Here is a 19,940-nt window from a genome sequence, read left to right as displayed (position 1 = left end):
AATCACTCAAATCTCAGGAGGGGGAGCGAAGCTGACCGACAATGAAAATTGAAAGCAAACCACATGTATAATGTATTCAGCTCGGCCAAAGAAGCTGATAAATCATGAAAACAAAACCTGACTGCATCCTTGAGAAAGGAAATCTGACCGACTGGCGATTAGAATAAATAATTACTTGAATGATTTTCGAATTCATTACAAAACTACACAAGAAGGTCCGGCCTTTTCTCGGCTTGGCGGCTTTGTTCGGGGGCCTGGGGCCCTGTGCCCTGTGCCCTGTGCCCTGTGCCCTGTGCCCTGTGCCCTTTATCCTTCTCCCGGGGCTCCTCTTGCCTGGGGGGGGATTCCTCTCTGCATTCTCCATCTGGTGCTTTCTGGGCGGGGGCGTGGCTCTCTGGGATGGTTCGCTGGGGCGATGTCCGGGCCCGATGGCCTCGGGCCCCGGGGTGTCGCTACGGGTCCCGACCACCCCCCCCCCCCCCCCCCCCCCCCCCCCCCCCCCACACACACACACACACACACACACACACACACACACACACACACACACACACACACTTCCACTCCTCACGAAAGGTGCTTCTGAAGTTGCTTGTTCTCTGTCACCATTTGCTCAAACTCTCAAAGTCATGTTCCTCTTTTTTTGTTGCCTCTTTGTTAATTCATGTTCCTGCTTCATCTTACTGTCTAGATAGAGCTGCTCAGGCTGGTTAATCTAAGAAATCCTCCTACTGTCTAGATAGAGCTGCTCAGGCTGGTTAATCTAAGAAATCATCTTACTGTCTAGACTCTAGAGACAGAGCTGCTCAGGCTGGTTAATCTAAGAAATCCTCCTACTGTCTAGATAGAGCTGCTCAGGCTGGTTAATCTAAGAAATCATCCTACTGTCTAGACTCTAGACAGAGCTGCTCAGGCTGGTTAATCTAAGAAATCATCTTACTGTCTAGACTCTAGAGACAGAGCTGCTCAGGCTGGTTAATCTAAGAAATCATCTTACTGTCTAGATAGAGCTGCTCAGGCTGGTTAATCTAAGAAATCATCTTACTGTCTAGATAGAGCTGCTCAGGCTGGTTAATCTAAGAAATCCTCCTACTGTCTAGATAGAGCTGCTCAGGCTGGTTAATCTAAGAAATCATCCTACTGTCTAGACTCTAGACAGAGCTGCTCAGGCTGGTTAATCTAAGAAATCATCTTACTGTCTAGACTCTAGAGACAGAGCTGCTCAGGCTGGTTAATCTAAGAAATCCTCCTACTGTCTAGATAGAGCTGCTCAGGCTGGTTAATCTAAGAAATCATCCTACTGTCTAGACTCTAGACAGAGCTGCTCAGGCTGGTTAATCTAAGAAATCATCTTACTGTCTAGACTCTAGAGACAGAGCTGCTCAGGCTGGTTAATCTAAGAAATCATCTTACTGTCTAGATAGAGCTGCTCAGGCTGGTTAATCTAAGAAATCATCTTACTGTCTAGATAGAGCTGCTCAGGCTGGTTTAATCTAAATAACAGTTGTAAACTATTTGGATCAGTGTGATCACTGCAAATAATATATGTAGCGCAACAAGGGTATTGAATGTTAATGGAAAAAAAATTGGGTTTTTTTAGAATTTTCTTTGTAATTTAGAAAAAAAATGGTCACACAAAGACGGGAACTCTGAGAAAACATGTCACAGAGCAACAGTTGCAAATTGCAAAATTGTGCAAAAAACAAACAAACAAAAAATACAGCTTTTATCCAAACAAAAATTAATGTTGAGCAAAATTCAAGTCAACTTAAGTCTCTGCCCTCAACACTAGTGTTACTTTTTCATGTGGCCCTTTGTGAAAAACTGAAGACTTAGCAGACATTTCAAATTTAAAGCATTTAATTAGCACATGAAAAGTAATGCTTTATATATCAAAATGCCAGCATCCAAACAACTAGTGTGTGTGTAATGTCTGTATTGTTTTTTGATAACAAATCAATAGAAAGACACATCTGGATCATCTACACTCGACCATTCCATAAACTGCTGTTGACTACCACACAACAAGATGGCTTTTCAGCCCCCCAAAAGGAAGTCAGAAACTCTGACGTCACCTTTTAAAAGTGAAAACTGTTTGGAGACGCGAGGCACGGCTTCTTTTTGGACCACAGAAAGCAGAGCAGGTAGGCGACACCAGCTCTTTCTCTTCCTCACGTACCATTTAATGTTTCCATGTACAGCAAATATGTCTATTGAATAGAAAGGCCCAGATTTAAAAACATATGTGACCCTAAATATCTTTTTAAAACTTTATATTTATCATCATATTTTAAACCTAATATGTTAAAATGTCAATTTGCTTCAGTTGAACGCAAGCACAGGGACGTTACACGTGATGATATTGTTCCTTGTGTTTAGAGAAACAACTTTTTTTTTTAATCTCCAAAAACTTTGGATGATGTTGAAATCAAAGCAAATGAAGTGTGTGTGATAAGAACTAATATTACGAGGTACGTAACAGACTGTCTTTCAGATAACTGACCTGACTTACCCAGCAATGGCACGTAATGAATTCATCATTGTCTTATTATTTCTTTGCAGTAAGTATTTACAGCTTCAGGTTGTTTTGCACACACACACTCAACACTAAGGTGGGCTCACACAGGAAAATGAAACCACAACGGAAACTTAACAGACAAACTTGTTGCAGTCAGAACAATTGAGATAAATAGCAAAATCACTAAACATGTTTTTTTGTTTTTTTTTTAATCTCTTTTCCTTCTTCAAGGCCTGACAGCAGCGGTCCCAGGTATGTCCAACCATACGAGTTCCTAAATGTCATCAAGGAAGTAGCACTAATGCAGAATCAGACGACCAGACGTGAACGAATCTGTCGTGTTTTTCCTGCTTCGCACTCATCTTTTAACCGTCTGTGCTCGTCAGACGGTGCCGTGTCCTGCTACAGGATCGAGCCCGGGACGGTGGCCGGCATCATCTGTGCAGATGTTTTTCTGACCCTCGTCGTTGTCTTTTGCACCTACTGGTGTGCCACCTCGAGACGCCAGAAAAGAGACCAGGGTAAAAGAAGCTGCTCTGAAAATGACTCATGTTTTCATCGTGTTTGTGTCAGCGGCGTGTTTCAGTACGTGTTGGCGTTGAAAAGGTCAAGAGTCAGCGTCTGGTTTCTTTCCTCCTTTGATTCTTTCTGTCCTTACTGATGCTGAACGTTTGTTCCCCCGCTCATATCAAGAGTGTCTTTGATTGGTGTCACTCTTCCACAAAGCATTTGAAGTGACGTCCTCCCTGCTTTTTCCGTCTCTATTTTTCAGCTGACAAAGTGTACATGAATGTCCGGGCCAACTGCAAAAACTGTTTCAAGAAGGAGCCACGCGCGACATGAACCGTGTTCAGCTTGGAAATACACATCAGAATCCTGAATACACCCAGGGTCATCTTTTGAAATCAGTATGAAGTTAGGGAGGGCCTGACTCTCATCGTCAACCATAACTTTTAACTTTACTTCACAAATCACAGACACGCACACACACGCACACACACGCACACACACGCACACACACACACACACACATTAAAGTGTGAGAGCGCCCTCACCAGGAAAACAAGTTTCATTATTAGAAACCTGTTTTCCAGGTACTGAAGTTAATCCGCACATTTTACTGTAAGTTAACAAATCCTGGATGTGAAATATAAAATAAAATATCTGATGAAACCTGTTGATTTTGACAACCCACAATTCAAGAAAATATTGTCAACACTGTTATATAGTTAGTTGATTATATATCCTATTGATATTTTCACTTCCATTTTTTTTTCTGTGTGGTGCAATGTTAATTGAAATTTGTAAGAATTTCCCAATGTGATTAATAAAACATATCTTTTTTTTTATCATATTATATTGTATTCAATTCTATTCAAAATCATCAACTCATAAATGCAAAACAGCAACAACAAAAAAACGTGTCTGTTACCATTTGTGTTAAATATATTTAAACATCATTAATAGAAAATGTATTTTTTACTCTTCACAGTTTAATTTGTTTTTATATCATTTCGTTTGTGGTTCATAAGTCCTTGTTTTCTGTTTGCTGGCCTCACTAATTCTCAATTTTTTTTCATTACCCTCCTCATTTTTAATAGTTTATTCTCCTGTACTGTAACATCTGTGCCGTTTTACTGAGACAGGAGGCCTGATGAGGTTGGAATTAGAGTTGTCGTACACTGACCTGTTTCTGTGGTCTGCTGTGGCATTTGACTCAAAGCTGAAATATGTTGACCAAAGCCTATTTACTGTCTATATATATGTCAGAGCTGCTTCCTGTTCATGTTTACTTTATGTCTTAACTTTGTGAGTTTGTTCTCTTCCAACTGCAAGGCTGTAGGTTCAATTTCCATCTTTCCCTGTCCAAGTGCAGGGCATTGAACCATGAATTGTCCCTAATGGGGATTGAATCTTGCACCACTGCCATCGGCACTGGTGTGTGAGTGTGTGTGAGAATAGGTCAATGTGATTAGCGTTATAGTGAATATAGTGGTGTAGCATAGTGAATAATCAGTCAGCCATCGCAAGCTGAAAAATTGGTATAGGAGGTGAATCACTCATTAGCTATTAATTAGTTTGTATTTATTATAAAGGAAGATTAACCATTAAATATCAGAATAATTCATTTTGAATGATTAATTATCAAATAAATACCAGTTACGCGTTTGACCTAAATTAAGACAGTAGAATGTGAGTACAACCATTTTCTATCATTTAATTATTGTTAAAAAAAAATGTGTTAAATGAGTTTTTAGCTCTTTTGCATAAATTAAGTAACACTATTTGACAAAATGAAGAGAAACACCCAAACTAAAAAAGCGCAGAAGAAGTATAAAGCTTCCTTTTAGAAAAAGCTGAAGGAAAGCTAAAATGAATGTTCACAATCATGACAATCGCAAAGTTGTCGTCAGTGTTTTACAATCTATACAGTATAAGCCCAAAAATCAAATGGTTGTTAACTGTGATGAAGCGATTGGTTTTACTTTACAAAACCTATTTGAGGCTGTTCTGTTACTGTTAATCAAACAGTCCAAATGTCATTTGTCTTGCAACTGTAAAACATGAACATTCATTACATTGTTCATTGGATATCCATGCACTCATTCATTTACACATTTTCATTAATAAAACCTCGGCAATCTGGCCGCTTACACACACTTTATTAATCAGAAGTAGGATTCTAGTTTTCTGGCCTCCCTGAAAAGTTAAATGTCAGATCAGATTTATTTCAAAGGTATGAAATCAAATATCTGTCTACATTATTTACATAAAAGTCCCCCACAGTATTAAATTTCTGATAATCTTATTCATGTTATAGAAACTGTTTATCACTGTCTGGAAATAACCATTTCAAATTAAAACCAACATTGTATTAACATTTATGTGTATGTCTGTGGCAACACTATAAATATCTGTTCCTATTTGAACATTTGAAAATAAGAAAACAGGAATAAAAACTGTAAAGCAGTACTTTCGCTTTACTGGCAATACACCATCATTGGATAAAACCTTGTGGTTTTGGCGAAGCCTCAGAGAGCAGCAGTAAACACAGCAAACCACAGGTCAAGGGGAAATGCTCAGTAGGGAGGTACAACCGCACGTCAGTGAGCAGAACCTACGGAAGTCAGAAGCTTCTCATCATGATCAACCTGATAGAAAGAAACGATATAATCAATTAAGAGCAAAGCCTAAATCCCGGATGACATTTTTCTTTTCTTGAGACCAACGGGGCTCGTGACATAGAAGCGACATAACAAAAATACCAGCTTCCTCTTTACACATCGGACATCCTCCTCCTCTTCCTCCTCCTCTTCCTCCTCTCGTCGAATGGTGGCGAACTGACAGCTTGAAGAGCTGTGAGTACTCTTGCCTCTGGATACGCACATCTTGTTTACGGAGGTCACGGCGCTGCGTTTTGGTAGGGAGCACAAGGACCGGCGGCCTTCAGCCACTCCCTCTCGTTTCCCCTTCAACCAGACACGAGCATCAAGAAGATGTCCAACTCGCTCTGCATCGTGGATTCGCTGTTTGGTGAGAGCCACAACTGTTTTGACAATTATAGCAGCAGTAGTATAGCGGCTTTTTTCATCATTTGTGGTTTTTATGAGCTCTTTTTTTTCTTGCAGGATCAGCTGAAGGACAACAAGGTATGTTGCATCTCTTCACCTGTTGATATAAGAGGCTCTGTGTTTTCATTTTGCATCTCAAGTCTATATTTTCTTACCCCTCAGAATGTGGTTCCTGTTACTTGATGAACATGGAGTCAGTACTGGGCATTATTACCTCTGATATCATCTTGACCCTCTTCATCTCCATCTCGGTCTTTTGCTTTGCCACCCACCACAGAAGGAGGAGTGACTGGGATTCACACGACGGTCAGCGCTCACTTTGTAAAGAGCATTTCTGCTCTTTTTTTTTTTTTTTTTTTTTTTTTAAATTACTCCTGACACTTTTTGATTTGCTTCAACAGGCAAAAGAAATCCGCCATCATCCGTCTCAAAGAAAACAGCCGCGGAACTCACAGAATCTCCCTATCAGGTAAAATAACACCACTAATGTAAACATTCCAAAATATATTGCTTTATTTGTGTTGTAATGATCTCAAACTGATCTGATTGTCTCGTAGGAGTTACATGGAGTCCAGTCAGATGTTTACAGTGAACTTCGCCACTTTAAGAAATGAACATTTAAGAACAAAAATTCCAGCAATCTCCAAATGTAACCAGATCAACATTCTTTCGATTTGCTACTTATATATGAACTATACGTATGTATTTTGCATATAATTGCAATTAATCGTATTCCATTACTACTGAATTTAAATGTGATGTGTGCTTTATTGTGAATCATATTCTGTTGTAACCTGTGAGTCTATGTTTTTAACTTATTGTAAATTAAACAGCGTCTTAAACAGTCAGACTGTTTTAATCACATTTACAACCGTAATCCATACAACAAGCAGCATACTCTGTTAAATCAGTCCACGCAACGCATGAGTGTCAAAATCCTTTTATTTTCAAGACTCCTTCACATGATGCAGAGGGGGGGGGAGGTACATGTAAAAATCTAAAAATAGGAGAGGAAAAATCCCCAAAACCTGCGGAAGTGGCATGTCTGCTACTCGTGAGTCAACAGACAAAGGTCCCTGAATCATTAGGAGGAAGAAATCAAATCTGGAATAGAAAAGAAAAAAAGAAATGTCCAACGTTAATTCGAAACACAACAATGACAAGATGCAGAACTTTGAATGTACGATATGTCATCAGTGGTTAAATTGATGGGGAGAAGACACATGCGGGTCATTCTGTGAGACTAAAATACAGAATCACACCTTCGTTTGAACATCAGGAGGCTCCACTCCGTGCTGGAAAATCCGTCCTGACGGTGCCGTGTCGTGGACGTGCTGGAGTAAGAAAAAGAAAGCGTTGATATCTTTACATGCACCAGTAATAAGCTCACAATTCACAACATTCACAAGCGGAAGAAAAACACTTACCAAACGGATGCATTTTACAACTCATGTATTCTCGGGTTTCTGAGGGAACATGAATGATTCAGCCATTGATTGCTCACAACGAAGTTTCTTTACCGTTTGATTTGTTTCGATTCTGGAGATTCTCGTCTTACCGTCATAGCCTGCATCTTTAGTGCTACCCACTGCAGCCGGCCGGCCATTGCTGTCCTCCAAACTACCTGTATCCAGCCATTCTCCACTTTGGCTTGGAGACCACTCTCTCTTCATCCCACCGACATTTCCGCATGTGGCCCGTCTCGGGTTCCCGACCCCCTGAGGTCTCGTCATGACTTCTTCCTCGCTGTTAAGATCAGTGTGATCTCTGCTGGCCTGCTGTTCCTCCTGAGGCCCGCTGTGATCGGCACTCCGGGAGTCCTGACGCAGTCTGCTTGTGATATCCATCGACTGCACGTCGTCACCGTTCACTCCCCCGGTCGTCGTCTTCCTGGAAGGACGCTTGGGAATGAAGACCTCGTGGCTGTCGAGGTCTTTGAACGCAATCGGGGAAAGACAGACAGGTTCTCCTTCACCACCAGCTTTATTGTGCACTGTAGCAGACATTGAGAAGGTTTTGGATACTGCACCTGTACTTTCACTTCCAGTCCTCTCAGGAGCCTCTGGCACTGAAAACGGTCACAGGGATGTTTTGGTTGCATTTCTAGCGTAGAATCTAATTTCCTTCATTTTTTATTTTTTCATTAGATCTCACATACCTGGTAAGCCACTGTTGTGGATCTTCCCCGCAGATTCATCCTCTGACTTGTCTGCAAATTCTGCTTTTGTTTTTGTTTTTTTAAAGAAGAAAATAAACTCAGGAATGTGTGACGCACCTATTGTCAAATATCTATTTCAACATTTTGACCCGACAGAAAGAATCAAAAATGAACCTTCAGATTTGTTGTCGTTCGCAGGAGTTCTCGCAGAGTTCTTGCTCGCTGCAGAAATAAGATGCATGATGATGATTAGTGGAATGGTTATAACTGTTTAGAATACAACAAGCAGGACTCATGCAGTGTGACTGTCTATTATTTTGTGCTCTCAGTTTCATTTTTTAAAAACTCATTTGAGGATCTGGCATGAGATATCTCCCGTCCTTCCTCTTTCATAACTAAAGTTTATGTAAGAACAACCTGTCGAACTACATACCTGTGATTTTTGTTACTGTGGCCTTTTCTGTAGTTGTGCTAAGAGCTTCTGGAAAAAAAAAAGAAATAGAAATTTACAAGTTATTTTAACATTTCAAACATTGTTAAACCTACTTAGAAAAGATTAGGTTCAACCAGAATACCTTATTAATTAACCTCACCATTCAGAAAGCTTAACACATTTTCTCCCTGGGCTAGAAAGGAAAATATAGAATTGGTTTATTCCCTGCCACATAATTTGATTAAATCTTACAGATTGTGTGCATTAAATGTAACTTTCACTCATTGATTTTCCCGTGTGACTGGTTACCTCTAGTTGAGGCCGTTTCCACCACAGCTGCAAATGGAAACAGTAGCAAACCACACAAGAAGCTGAAATAAATCACATAAAAATCCAAGTATTTGGATGAAATTAGACAGCGATGATTTATTTGAAGCTTGACCATAAATGGATGTTAATGTGACTAGTGAAATAAAGTTGATTAAATTCAAAATAATGTAAAATACTTACAACTTCATTGTTGATTTTGGCCCAAAAGTGTCCAAGTTTGTGTTGAAAGCAAGCAGCTCGGCCTTTATGTAGCGCCAGTGTTCATACATCAGTGGGCTTTGCTCTTGTTAATTACAGATTCTTACAAGATGTATCAGGTTGAGTTTCATTCAAAAGACTACTTCTGCGTGTTGATCGGTGCGTGACGTGCGCACAGAGGAGCAACAGTTGCGTTGCAGGTTTCCGAAAAGCAAAACAAATGCCTATTCACTTCGGGTCAAACTCAAAGCGGTTGTTTGAAACATCCAAGCTCGCGAAAGCGATCGGATCTACCCATCCATTATGCGTTGATTACAGGTAGGTGGTTACTTTGTTAAACTGCCCCCAGTGACTCTTCTGGTACAGAGCAGAGGAAGTCAATGCCACAGAGCTTGTATTGTTTTCTTGTTTTTTTTGTTTTTTTATAACTGTTGCACCATTGTTCATTTACACAGAGAAGCTCTATACGCCAGTCCTTTCGTTAGGTACGTCAGCACCTAAGTTCTACCTTATGAAGTCTTTACGTGCAAATTGATTTCTTCTTTTGCTTCACATCTTAAAGTGAATTCATTATTAACTTCTTTTTGAGGTGCAGGCCACACAGCAACCGACATTGCATGAATTAAATGCTCAGTTCTTAAGGTCAACTTTAGTCATTAGACGTTGTTTTCAGAAGACAATTAAAGTATTTGATTTAATAGGCATCTGACAGGCCTTTGGTACTATTATATATTGCAATATTGTGATAAATACAAAACTTATTTCAATTTTACAGTTAATCCTGCATGTTTATTTTTTTGTCCCCCGCTTGCATTCTGTGCTGGCAAAGAGATCATATCTTGAATAAAGTCAACAACATTTGAACCCAGTATCAATCAGAATGATGGGAAAACTAAACAAATGGGAAACTGAATTTTTTGATTCAATACAGTAAGTTCTCATTCATTCATTTTAACTTTAATGCCGCGGACACTGCTTCAGATACAACCGATCATGTGACCTCAGCGAGGTCTTGTGCACATGTCATATCCATGGGCATATTTTGAGGCTACACTGTATTGTATAGTCCACATCTCAGGAGTATTGTCTTGGGTATTACACATTTCAGTTTTTAAATTCTAGTTTGAAATGGCCTTGCACTATTTTTCATGCACATATTCTCTATTGTCTTACTTTTATTCTTTTTTGGATGATATATTTTGTCTATATTTTCCATTTTCTTTATTCTAAAGGATATGTGTCTACACCGTTGTTCGGCAAGCAAGATTAAATTTCTATTCCAATTCTCTATGTGGCTGAATTGACAATAAAGCTCACTTCAACTTGACTTTTACTTCAAATAGCAGCTTCACTTGTCATTCAAGATTAAAAAAAATTGTGTTACAATTTTGGCCAATAGGACATTTTTGTAGCCTCCACCATAATCACATTACTGTAAGTCTGTTTATGTTTAGTTTATTATTGAAACAGCAGATCTGACGCGGCCACGTGTGCACATGACATGTTGGAAAAACAACTGAGAAAGCCGTAGATCATCAGTGGATCCATGCACACAGAAGTTTCTTGCTGGATCGAGACCTGTTGGTGGCAGAGGGAGCTGCAGCAGCCCCTCGTGTGGACAGAAAAAAAGAGAGCGCCCCCTGCAGGAGAGGCTGTTCCCACTAAGCTCTTCATCTCGAGCATCGCCATATTGACGTCCCAACAACGTTGAGAGGTAATCGTGTTATTTAATCTCGAATCGCCGTTGCTTCGGAGCCACCACCAAGGGCTTCGGATGCGGGGTAAAGCTGAAAACAAGCCCCACTGCCGTGGTGCCACCCCGCTGCTCGCTCCGCGGGTTTATTGGGGTTTTTTCAAGGCGTTGTCAGCCAGTTGCCTCGCCAGCCAGCAGGCTATTCACTCCCTTAGCCTTTAGCTTAGCACTTTTGTAGCTTTAGGAAATGTGATTTTCGAAGCTTTCCGCTCAGTTTTACTACAATACCGACCGTCCGAGGTGTGGTTTTCTCTGTTTGGGACGCTATTTGCTGTATTCTCACGGGTCAAGTGTGATACTGTGGTCGAAGTTGGCTGTGACTTTCCAGCCGGCTTTTCGTGAGCTAATGCTAACTAGCCCGGCTCGCCCGGTGGCTAACTGTTAGCTCAGCCGTTAGCTGGCTGTTAGCTCCACTGGAGGCCTGCGGGGCCACACCGGGTTTGTGCGGGGTTTTGCGCTCATCTTTTCATCAGACTGCGAAGCGGGCAAACTGGCCCTCATCTAAACCAACTAGTTCCCCCCCCTGGAGACTGCTTGTGTGGCCTGAATGCTTTCCCCCCGGCGTTCATTAATTTAGCACAACCCCGGCTTAACGTGAGCTGTGTGTCGGCGCCGTCCGCTGCCTCTCACAGTTTGCTTTTAATTGACAGTATTGATTTTAATCAACCTACTTTCTGCCCTTTTCCAACAGGAGACACTGCCTTGTTGTAGCCCCCAGTGATGACTGTATTGAACCCTGTACCTCCTGATTAGACTGGTTGGATGCCCCCATTTAACATCCAGGTTTCTCCATTTCGTACGCTGCCTTATTTCAACACAGAAGACAATACTTACAATTTTACGTTTTTAGCTTTGTTTTTTTTTAATTCATTTAACCATTACTGCATATCTGAAGCACGTGAGGAGTGTGCACTCTTGAATTAAGTAAATCAACATCCTGCAGGACAATTTTAGGATAAGCCATGTCATTAATCTGCAGTTGAAATCCTGGAAATGCTTTATTATTTTAACAGTTTGTATATATTTGTGTTGTCCGTGTAGGTTTCTGACTATAAAAGGCATCTCTGACATTTCTGCTCCACTTCATCTGTCAACATAATCCTGGAGGAAACCTCCCAGGTACGGTGCTGATTTATGTGTCTTACATGACAGACGATTACTATAAATACTAAATATATTACTTGATGATAAATTACTATTCATTGTGCTTGTCCGTCACTTGTAAATTTCTGACAATCACACAACAGATGAAACTTTTTTTTTCTAATTACTTTCTTTGTCTTTTAGGACATTTAGAGAAGATCCTGTGTAGAATATGTCTGGCCCTGTTCCAAGCCGCTCTCGAGTTTACCCTGATGTAAACACACAGAGACCTCGAGAATACTGGGACTATGAGTCCCATGTTGTTGAATGGGGGTAAGGCAAAGAGGAATTGTTTCTTTGTTATGAGCATGTTTGGAAGTATTTCTAACATTATTTAATGTTCTTTTTAGGAACCAAGACGACTATCAGCTAGTCAGAAAACTAGGGCGAGGCAAATATAGTGAAGTGTTCGAAGCCATAAACATCACAAACAATGAAAAAGTGGTTGTCAAAATACTGAAGGTATGGAGACGGCAATTTGATATTTATTCTGAAAATGATAATTAGTAAAGATTTCACGTGCATCACAATACTGTCTGTTTGCAGCCTGTCAAGAAAAAGAAAATCAAGAGAGAAATAAAGATCCTGGAAAATCTGAGAGGCGGCCCAAATATCATCTCACTGTTAGACATCGTCAAGGATCCCGTGGTATTTATTTAATTCTAATTTTTGCTGCTTCACATTTCAGGATTTACATGTGTACAAAGACTCATGAACACATGCTCTCTATAATTCTAGTCCCGAACTCCCGCTCTGGTCTTTGAACATGTGAACAACACAGACTTCAAGGTAATGATAAATAATGTGTTTGTGAATCATGAATTTTAAATACTGTATTTAATTTTATTCATGTATTTTCTGGTGAGTAATGATGTTTTGTTTTTCTACAGCAATTGTATCAAACTCTGTCGGACTTTGACATACGGTTCTACATGTATGAAATCTTAAAGGTGAGTTTTTAGTTATTCCAACTATTTCCAGTAGTTTAATCCTCATTGCAGGTGATAAAAACTTCTTTTTTTTTTAATCACCTCGTAGGCCCTGGATTACTGCCACAGTATGGGAATTATGCACAGAGATGTCAAGCCACACAATGTAATGATCGACCATGAACACAGAAAGGTATTGTACCCTCGTTCATTCCATCTCTCGTCGGTCATGTCGGCCGTCATTGAAGGATTTTATCTCCCGTTTCTTCAGCTCCGTCTAATCGATTGGGGTCTGGCAGAGTTCTACCACCCAAACCAAGAGTACAACGTGAGAGTGGCGTCCAGGTACTTCAAAGGACCTGAACTGCTGGTAGATTACCAGGTGAGGCCCATGCGAGTATGCAAATATAGACCTCGGGCAACAAGAGATTTACAGGAAGCACCTGACTCCAGTTTAAACCCCCCACCCCCCCCTCTCCTTTTCACTGTGCGTGTAGATGTACGACTACAGCTTGGACATGTGGAGTTTGGGCTGCATGCTCGCCAGCATGATCTTCAGGAAGGAGCCTTTCTTTCATGGTCATGACAACTATGATCAGGTATGAAGAATTCAATCTGCTGTGAATGAAGAGAGCAGTGTGTGATGCTGTATTCAATGAATTACACAATTTTGTTACATTGACTTTAACCTTAAAATTATCTTGACATACTGAAATTCTTTTGGAATTGCTCATTGGATCATTAAAATTTAGCTTTCCGCATTGGTTCTCTCCCTCACGTTTAATGTGTAACCACTTGTTGATATCCCACAGACTAAAATCATTCTGTGTAATACTAGTTATAAATCATGACTTAGGAAGCTCTTATTGATTATCACTGCCTCAAACTACAGTTTAATCCTGACATGACCAACAAGCGATAGATTTATAAACAACATAGATAAACTGCCTCTTCCAAATAACACAGCTTCTAATTTATGAGTATATTTAGGTTTCTTAGTTATTTCATTTAAGAAAATGACATGCGTTAACCCATAAAGGAACATTATGTAAATTTAGCTAAGACGTTTATTAAAACTTGCACCTGTTAAAGTAAGCAAGCTCATAAAGAAGCCGCGGCGTCTTGAAACACGTCTGTACCATAAGGTGGAGTAGTGGCTCCGCTGAATTTGTCGTTGTCTGTCAAACTTGAGACATTAGCAGGTTCTGACTGGACTTGATGCACTGAAATGATAAAACTGCCAAAACACTTGAGAGTGTTGGAGAGGACAGACTTCTTCTTTACATGCACACTGAGAAATCTTTAGACTAACCGCTTAATGTGATGATGTGAAATCACATTTAAACTCCCAAGAAATCTCCTCAGTAATCTGTCTGTGTGGGCCTGTACCTGTTTATCTGATTGTTTTGTGCTCAACTAAAGCGACGTAGTCAAAACATGAGCGGAAGACAAATGATACTTGCAGGATTAAGCTGTTTGAGTCACTTCGGCCGGGAGGAGGAGACAAATTTAATGTTGAAGTTTAACGTTGAATGAAGTGAAAATATCAATGTTTGAGTCCTAAGTCGCATGTATATATACTCTGGAAACAATCCAAAAACTTTTCTTTCCCCCCTCTGAGTGCGATCATCCGATCTGATCATTCCTACATAAATCAATTATTTGCTGCCACCTCAGTGAAGATGCCTGATGGTTTAGGCCCCGTTTACACGACAATGAATACGACTGTATCCTAAAAACGTTCTTCACTTCTGGGGGGGTCCGTTTACACGACACCGTTGTTTTTATTCCGGCTCCCAAGGTGGAAAAATTCTTTCACGGTTGCAATTCCGCCCCGCAGAGACTGCCGGAGGATACGAGCGCTCTTACTGCGCATGCACCCCCCTCCCTCCCCCTCCTTCTGCTCATGCACTTGTAAACAAACATGGCAGACCCGTAGTGGTACGACTCGCAGTCTGTGTTCTAGTTTTATCGTCCATATCAGTAGTTTTATAGTTCAGAGTCACCCGATAGCATCCGACGTGTCATCAGTCCATATGGATTATAGCGTATTGTTCTCTGCACACATGTCCGTGTGGTTTCATTACAAAATCAAGCAACAGCGCCCTCCCGTGGCCCGGCATACTAACTACATCATCGTAAACACACTCCTTTTTCTTTTTCTTTTACGGATTCGGTGTCATGTAAACGGGGCCTTAGTTTTAGAGCACGAAATCTTCACTCGGTTGAAATAAAAAACCTGCTGGCCTTTAGCTGCATGTTTTCATTGTCGTGCTCAAAGTGCACAAATGAAAAATGAAAGAACTTTCTTGTTCCTCGTGTGGATTCTCTTGCGTTTTATTTAAATGTAACGCTGCCTTTTTTATTCTTTACCTTCTTGATCGTGAAGTTATTGTGATGTTTATCGCTCTGCCACTAAAATATCTGAAAATCCTCGTGAAACGATGTTTCATAACATATTTCTGGTAAAATGCTGAAGGTTTCCAGTTTTCATTGCCATGGCAGGATGGATGATCAGACGATGCTTTAAGGAAGAGAAAAGGACAGAACTTTTTTTTTTATGTTACTATTTCATACAGGTCTCAAGCTAATCAATATACAGACGCATAAAAAACAGAAATATCCTTTTTATTTCATGGGCATATTGGAGGTATTCATTTATGTGTGTCATGAGATGGCTGTGTCCTCATACTAGTCTTCTTTTTGGGACTAATGCAGTGTATCTGATTGAAACTCACTCCATAATGCTTAGTTTTCTGCTGGTAAATAATGTTTTTTTTTTATTTTGTTTAAACTTTGCAGCTCGTGCGAATTGCAAAAGTCCTGGGCACCGAGGACCTGTACGACTACATCGACAAGTACAACATTGAACTGGATCCACGGTTCAATGACATCCTGGGAAGGTGAAACCTCGCAGCTGCTCGACCTCAATAAAAGCCTCCATGAAAGATTTGGGACAAGGCTTTGACAGATGAATCTTTTTTTCTCTCTCTCTCTCTCTCTCTCTCTCTCTTCTAGACATTCCCGCAAAAGGTGGGAGCGGTTTGTGCACAGTGAGAACCAGCACCTCGTCAGCACAGAGGCCCTGGACTTCCTCGACAAACTGCTGCGCTACGACCATCAAGCTCGCCTCACGGCCAGAGAGGCCATGGATCATCCCTACTTCTGTGAGTTCATTCTGGTCTGAGCTCTTCTTTTACCTGCTACTCGTTTGGGTGTTTAAAGGCGCTCACACACACACACACACACACTTTTCCCTTTCTCAGATCCCATCGTCAAAGATCAGGGAAGAGGGGCCACTCCTGGAGGGATGGCTGCCAGCTCCACTCCAGTCAGCTCCTCAAGTATGATGGCTGGTAGGTCGTCTCACAAACAGTGACTCTTTTTTTTCCAAAGGCTACCCAGTAGTTGTATTACTGGTCAAGAAACATTTTGATTTATAGAAATCTTCCTTTTCATGGGGACTAGTATGAAACCTAAATCAGTGGCCAGGACTCCAGTCAGAGGTCAGTGCATCATTGACACGAAGCAAGTTTTAGAAAAATCAGGCCAAATATATAAAACCCTGTATTTTACTGCTGTACCTGAATGAGCTGGCTCCCTTTAAAGATGTTGAGTCATACAATGGGCTATGACTACAAACTTCTTGAATTCGTCTCATTCGGCCCTGCGGTTTGTGTCTTTCTCTGTATGGAGTGAAAAAAGTTTGGACACCCCACGTTATTTAGCAAAGTCCGTCCCTGTTTGGGTCTTAACTTGACTGTTTGTTGGTCACAAGGTTGCACATATTTTGAATTGTGTGCATGTGATCAAAGATGCATGGCTAATAATGGCTCGTCTGAGTTTTGGCAAATTCTCCAAAAGTGTTTGTTTATGTGGCTCCTGAACTCAAATGTGTTCGATGCCCTTGTTTTGATATAACGGCAGTACAAGCAGCTTGTTTAGAAGCAGGTTGTCGTCGTGTCTGTTCACTGTTCAAGGGTCGCTGATACATGTTTTATCACGACTCAGGCAAGTGATCTGCATATAATAAAACAAACACTCATTGATTAAAGGAATGCCTCATGGGCGTCAGCTGAAGTTTCCCAAAATGGAGGAATTGAACGACCTCGGCTGGTTTTAAAGTTATTAATGACAAGTTGAGATTTCTTTTAAAAAAAAAAAAAAAGGGTTCATTCATGCTTTTAATACATTGACATTTTGATTTTTTTAAAATGTGTAACTGAATGGTATACTCAGAGACAAGATTAAAATGTTTTTTCATCATAAGAAAACGTTCAGAAAAAGCTCATCTGAGCGATAATTACCGAATTTAATCAATGTTTCAGATTATTCTAATATAATTTTTTTATGTATTTGTCAGTTATTTCTACAAATGCTTAATGTAGAAAAATTCAAGCATTTTTTTTTATTATATTTATGGCGTCTTGTTAAACCTTATGAAATATACACATTTTTTGATTTATTTTTTTAGGTTAAAATTTCCATAACAAAAAGGGACTTATTTCAACAAGTTATACTGTGTGATTGTATTGTATTTATATTTGAGATGCATTTCTCTTTATCACAAATTTAAATCAAACTACACTTTTATGCATTTTGCAGCCAATTGTAATTTTTAATTTTAGCTTTTTAATTCCAAATAATATAGATATTTAAAAAAAAAAAATCAAAACTTTTGAATTTCCCCCCAAAAAATGTTTGATTTTATCCTACAGAACCTTTTTAAATTCTAAAAATATGTATCTTTTTACTTTTGTATCTATAAAACTTTCAGTGCTGCCTTATTTCTTTGTTTACAGTGACAATAAAAACCTTAAATCTTCCAGTGTTACCAACCTGTATTGGGAGTGAAATGTGTGATTTTGTGACGTGGTTAACGAGCCCGCCGTCTCTCCTAGGCATCACCTCAATGTCCTCCTCACAGCCGCTGGCTAACATCGCTGGATCCCCCGTCATCTCTGCCCCCAACACTCTGGCCACACAAGTCCCCGCCGCCACCGGGTCCCAGCCCTGAAGCCACTTCCTCTCCCGTGTCCATGTGTGTTTGTGGCCGCGTTCCGCCGAGTTCTCGGGCCCACGGCTCGCCCTTTTTATGTTCAGAATAACAAAGAATTTAAAAAAAAAAAAAAAAAGATTTTTTTTTTTTTTTTTTTTGCTTTTCACATTCAGTTATATTTTGACACCTGGACTTGACAGAAACGTATTGTTGCACCTGTCAGGATTATTAGAATTAATTTGGGTGTGTTATTTGACAATGCCATTGTCTAGAAATTCTAATAAGATGTAGACATGAAGAGAATGGATAATAAAATTTATTTTGTATGTTCCAAATATACAGTCTTGCTTGAAACTGTTTGATGGGGGATCCTGCTGTATTACACTGTGAACCTTTACACGACTTCACATGACTAGAGTCAGGAGCCTGGCGCGCCCCGCCCGAACAGCGCTCGCCGGTTGCACACGATGTAATGTGCAGGAGTTTGTTGGTGTGTTGAAGTTGTTTAGATGCTATCATTCATTAATTGGACTCTTTGTAGATATTCTACAGTTACTGTCAGGTTGCATGCACCCAATGCTGAGTTTCACAGGGTCAATAGTTTGCCAATTTTATGTTACTTTCACTTCTGTACGTATATGTATGTGTTCATGTTTGTTTTTTATGAAGTCTCTTACACATGATTTTGATTACATAGACAATTTTGTAACTTTTTTGCTTTATGTTGGGAGGAGTCATCACCTACAAAAAAAAAACAACTTCAAAAATAAACAATTTAAACAGGGTTTTTTTTTTTTTTTACAAGCACTACATTGTTATTGAGTGGTTGCGTTGGCAATACACAAGTGAATTTTAGGCACAACAATGTTGTTAGACTATCCAACATAACTAATTAATTCCATTATGCATAATCCCATATGCTTAGGGCAAAGCCTGTAGACTCAAATACATGAGTTTAATCGGTAGCTTTGACATTGAGATTAGAATGCCTCAAGATTTCTTGAGCCCTGCAAGGCTGAATGTGGTTTAAAAGGTAAAACCAAGAAGTATGTTCTTTACGCTGCCCTCAAAAACTGGTCAAGTTGATCATAACATATCAGCAGCTTATTGAACTGTTGAAGCTGCAGATCTCATATATATTGGCATAATATGAAATGTGTTTTTAATTGAAGCTATAAGCAGCCTTGAACGGGTCCCCGCTCCCTCCGAGAATGTCAGTTGGCATATGTGTACTGCTCTCTGTGTTTTACTGCCACAGTATTGATATAGATTAAAACGTCGGCCAAACTCTTGAGAGCCAGGGAAGCAAGCAGGCTTGCTCTTGTAATGACTTCATGCAGTTAATGGCACTTTTCCACAAGCTCCTACTCAGCCTTAGGTCCCTTTTACACGTTTCACGTGACACCTAATCTGTTTAAGAAAAAAAGTGCGTCTTCACTGCAGCAGCTGACAACGATGTAGTTAGTATGCCGGCCCACTGGAGGGCGCTGTTGCTTGATTTTGTAATGAAACCACATGGACGTGTGCAGAGAACAATAAGCTATGAACGTAATGAAAATGGAGAGAATCTGTATGGACTGATGATGCATCGGATGCTATCAGGGGTGAGTCTCAACTATTAAACTACTGATACGAATGATAAAACTAGAATTCGGAGCGCGAGTCACACCACTTCGGTCCGCCATGTTTATTTACGAGTGCATGAGCAGAAGGGAGGGGGAGAGAGATGCTCATGCGCAGTAAGAGTGTTCCATAGCCTCTGGCAGTCTCCGCAGGCGGGAATAGCAACCGTGAAAGAACCTTTCCACTTTGGGAGCCGTTAAAAAAAAAAAACTTTGTGGAAACGCACACCAGTGTTGTGTATCTGGACCCGCTTGTATTCGTTGTCGTGTAAACGAAGCCTTACT

General features: G+C 40.2%; 4 protein-coding genes across 7 annotated transcripts; 3 read left to right on the top strand and 1 right to left on the bottom strand.

Moving 5' to 3' along the window:
• The first annotated feature begins 2,111 nt into the window (after positions 1-2,111).
• Positions 2,112-3,931, top strand: hcst (hematopoietic cell signal transducer). 2 transcript variants are annotated; one of them, XM_080470843.1, is made up of 5 exons: positions 2,112-2,144; positions 2,483-2,561; positions 2,750-2,770; positions 2,905-3,039; positions 3,291-3,931. In XM_080470843.1, exons 2-5 carry the CDS (start codon positions 2,519-2,521, stop codon positions 3,359-3,361), a joined length of 270 nt encoding a protein of 89 aa, XP_080326969.1. In that variant the 5' UTR covers positions 2,112-2,144; positions 2,483-2,518; the 3' UTR covers positions 3,362-3,931. The 2 variants fall into 2 exon arrangements, with proteins under 2 accessions (XP_080326969.1, XP_080326970.1); XM_080470844.1 differs by having other exon boundaries at positions 2,495-2,561; positions 3,291-3,925.
• Positions 3,932-5,552: 1,621 nt separating this feature from the next.
• Positions 5,553-6,938, top strand: tyrobp (transmembrane immune signaling adaptor TYROBP). The gene is made up of 5 exons (XM_080470706.1): positions 5,553-6,052; positions 6,148-6,168; positions 6,253-6,396; positions 6,492-6,559; positions 6,648-6,938. Exons 1-5 carry the CDS (start codon positions 6,016-6,018, stop codon positions 6,702-6,704), a joined length of 327 nt encoding a protein of 108 aa, XP_080326832.1. The 5' UTR covers positions 5,553-6,015; the 3' UTR covers positions 6,705-6,938.
• A 77-nt stretch (positions 6,939-7,015) lies between these two features.
• LOC308114066 (uncharacterized protein) lies at positions 7,016-9,559 on the bottom strand. Its single transcript, XM_080470705.1, has 11 exons — positions 9,192-9,559; positions 8,991-9,052; positions 8,842-8,874; positions 8,682-8,729; positions 8,423-8,470; positions 8,249-8,308; positions 8,120-8,158; positions 7,649-8,023; positions 7,518-7,556; positions 7,353-7,424; positions 7,016-7,194 (listed from the first exon to the last, which is right to left on the bottom strand). The coding sequence occupies exons 1-10, from the start codon at positions 9,278-9,280 to the stop codon at positions 7,366-7,368; spliced, it is 852 nt and encodes a 283-aa protein (XP_080326831.1). The 5' UTR covers positions 9,281-9,559; the 3' UTR covers positions 7,016-7,194; positions 7,353-7,365.
• A 1,198-nt stretch (positions 9,560-10,757) lies between these two features.
• Positions 10,758-18,817, top strand: LOC308114160 (casein kinase II subunit alpha-like). Of its 3 annotated transcripts, none has more exons than XM_080470839.1 (15): positions 10,758-10,923; positions 11,654-11,745; positions 12,004-12,081; positions 12,250-12,378; positions 12,456-12,567; positions 12,652-12,753; positions 12,844-12,894; positions 12,996-13,055; positions 13,144-13,227; positions 13,306-13,416; positions 13,532-13,633; positions 15,837-15,937; positions 16,053-16,201; positions 16,301-16,390; positions 17,936-18,817. In XM_080470839.1, exons 4-15 carry the CDS (start codon positions 12,278-12,280, stop codon positions 18,049-18,051), a joined length of 1,179 nt encoding a protein of 392 aa, XP_080326965.1. In that variant the 5' UTR covers positions 10,758-10,923; positions 11,654-11,745; positions 12,004-12,081; positions 12,250-12,277; the 3' UTR covers positions 18,052-18,817. The 3 variants fall into 3 exon arrangements, with proteins under 3 accessions (XP_080326965.1, XP_080326966.1, XP_080326967.1); XM_080470840.1 differs by having other exon boundaries at positions 10,855-10,923; positions 11,654-11,758; XM_080470841.1 differs by lacking the exon at positions 11,654-11,745 and having other exon boundaries at positions 10,858-10,923.
• The last annotated feature ends 1,123 nt before the right edge of the window (positions 18,818-19,940 follow it).

The sequence above is a fragment of the Lipophrys pholis genome (assembly GCF_963383615.2).
Source record: "Lipophrys pholis genome assembly, chromosome: 9".
In the NCBI taxonomy this organism is placed as follows: domain Eukaryota; kingdom Metazoa; phylum Chordata; class Actinopteri; order Blenniiformes; family Blenniidae; genus Lipophrys; species Lipophrys pholis.
The sequence above is the reverse complement of the archived record's forward strand: the minus strand, read 5'-3'. Positions and strand labels throughout refer to the sequence as shown.

Excerpts from the sequence above, each read along its gene's own strand:
- hcst (XM_080470843.1), top strand. The coding sequence starts at position 2,519 with ATGGCACGTAATGAATTCATCATTGTCTTATTATTTCTTTGCA. Across the intron at positions 2,562-2,749 it reads TGTCTTATTATTTCTTTGCA|GCCTGACAGCAGCGGTCCCA; the intron begins GTAAGTATTTAC and ends TCCTTCTTCAAG. Across the intron at positions 3,040-3,290 it reads ACGCCAGAAAAGAGACCAGG|CTGACAAAGTGTACATGAAT; the intron begins GTAAAAGAAGCT and ends TCTATTTTTCAG.
- LOC308114160 (XM_080470839.1), top strand. The coding sequence starts at position 12,278 with ATGTCTGGCCCTGTTCCAAGCCGCTCTCGAGTTTACCCTGATGTAAAC. Across the intron at positions 13,056-13,143 it reads ACATGTATGAAATCTTAAAG|GCCCTGGATTACTGCCACAG; the intron begins GTGAGTTTTTAG and ends ATCACCTCGTAG. Across the intron at positions 16,202-16,300 it reads CATGGATCATCCCTACTTCT|ATCCCATCGTCAAAGATCAG; the intron begins GTGAGTTCATTC and ends TCCCTTTCTCAG.
- tyrobp (XM_080470706.1), top strand. The coding sequence starts at position 6,016 with ATGTCCAACTCGCTCTGCATCGTGGATTCGCTGTTTG. Across the intron at positions 6,053-6,147 it reads CATCGTGGATTCGCTGTTTG|GATCAGCTGAAGGACAACAA; the intron begins GTGAGAGCCACA and ends TTTTTCTTGCAG. Across the intron at positions 6,169-6,252 it reads ATCAGCTGAAGGACAACAAG|AATGTGGTTCCTGTTACTTG; the intron begins GTATGTTGCATC and ends CTTACCCCTCAG.
- LOC308114066 (XM_080470705.1), bottom strand. The coding sequence starts at position 9,280 with ATGTATGAACACTGGCGCTACATAAAGGCCGAGCTGCTTGCTTTCAAC. Across the intron at positions 8,471-8,681 it reads CACAGTAACAAAAATCACAG|CGAGCAAGAACTCTGCGAGA; the intron begins GTATGTAGTTCG and ends TTATTTCTGCAG. Across the intron at positions 8,024-8,119 it reads GACTGGAAGTGAAAGTACAG|ACCTCGACAGCCACGAGGTC; the intron begins GTGCAGTATCCA and ends TTGCGTTCAAAG.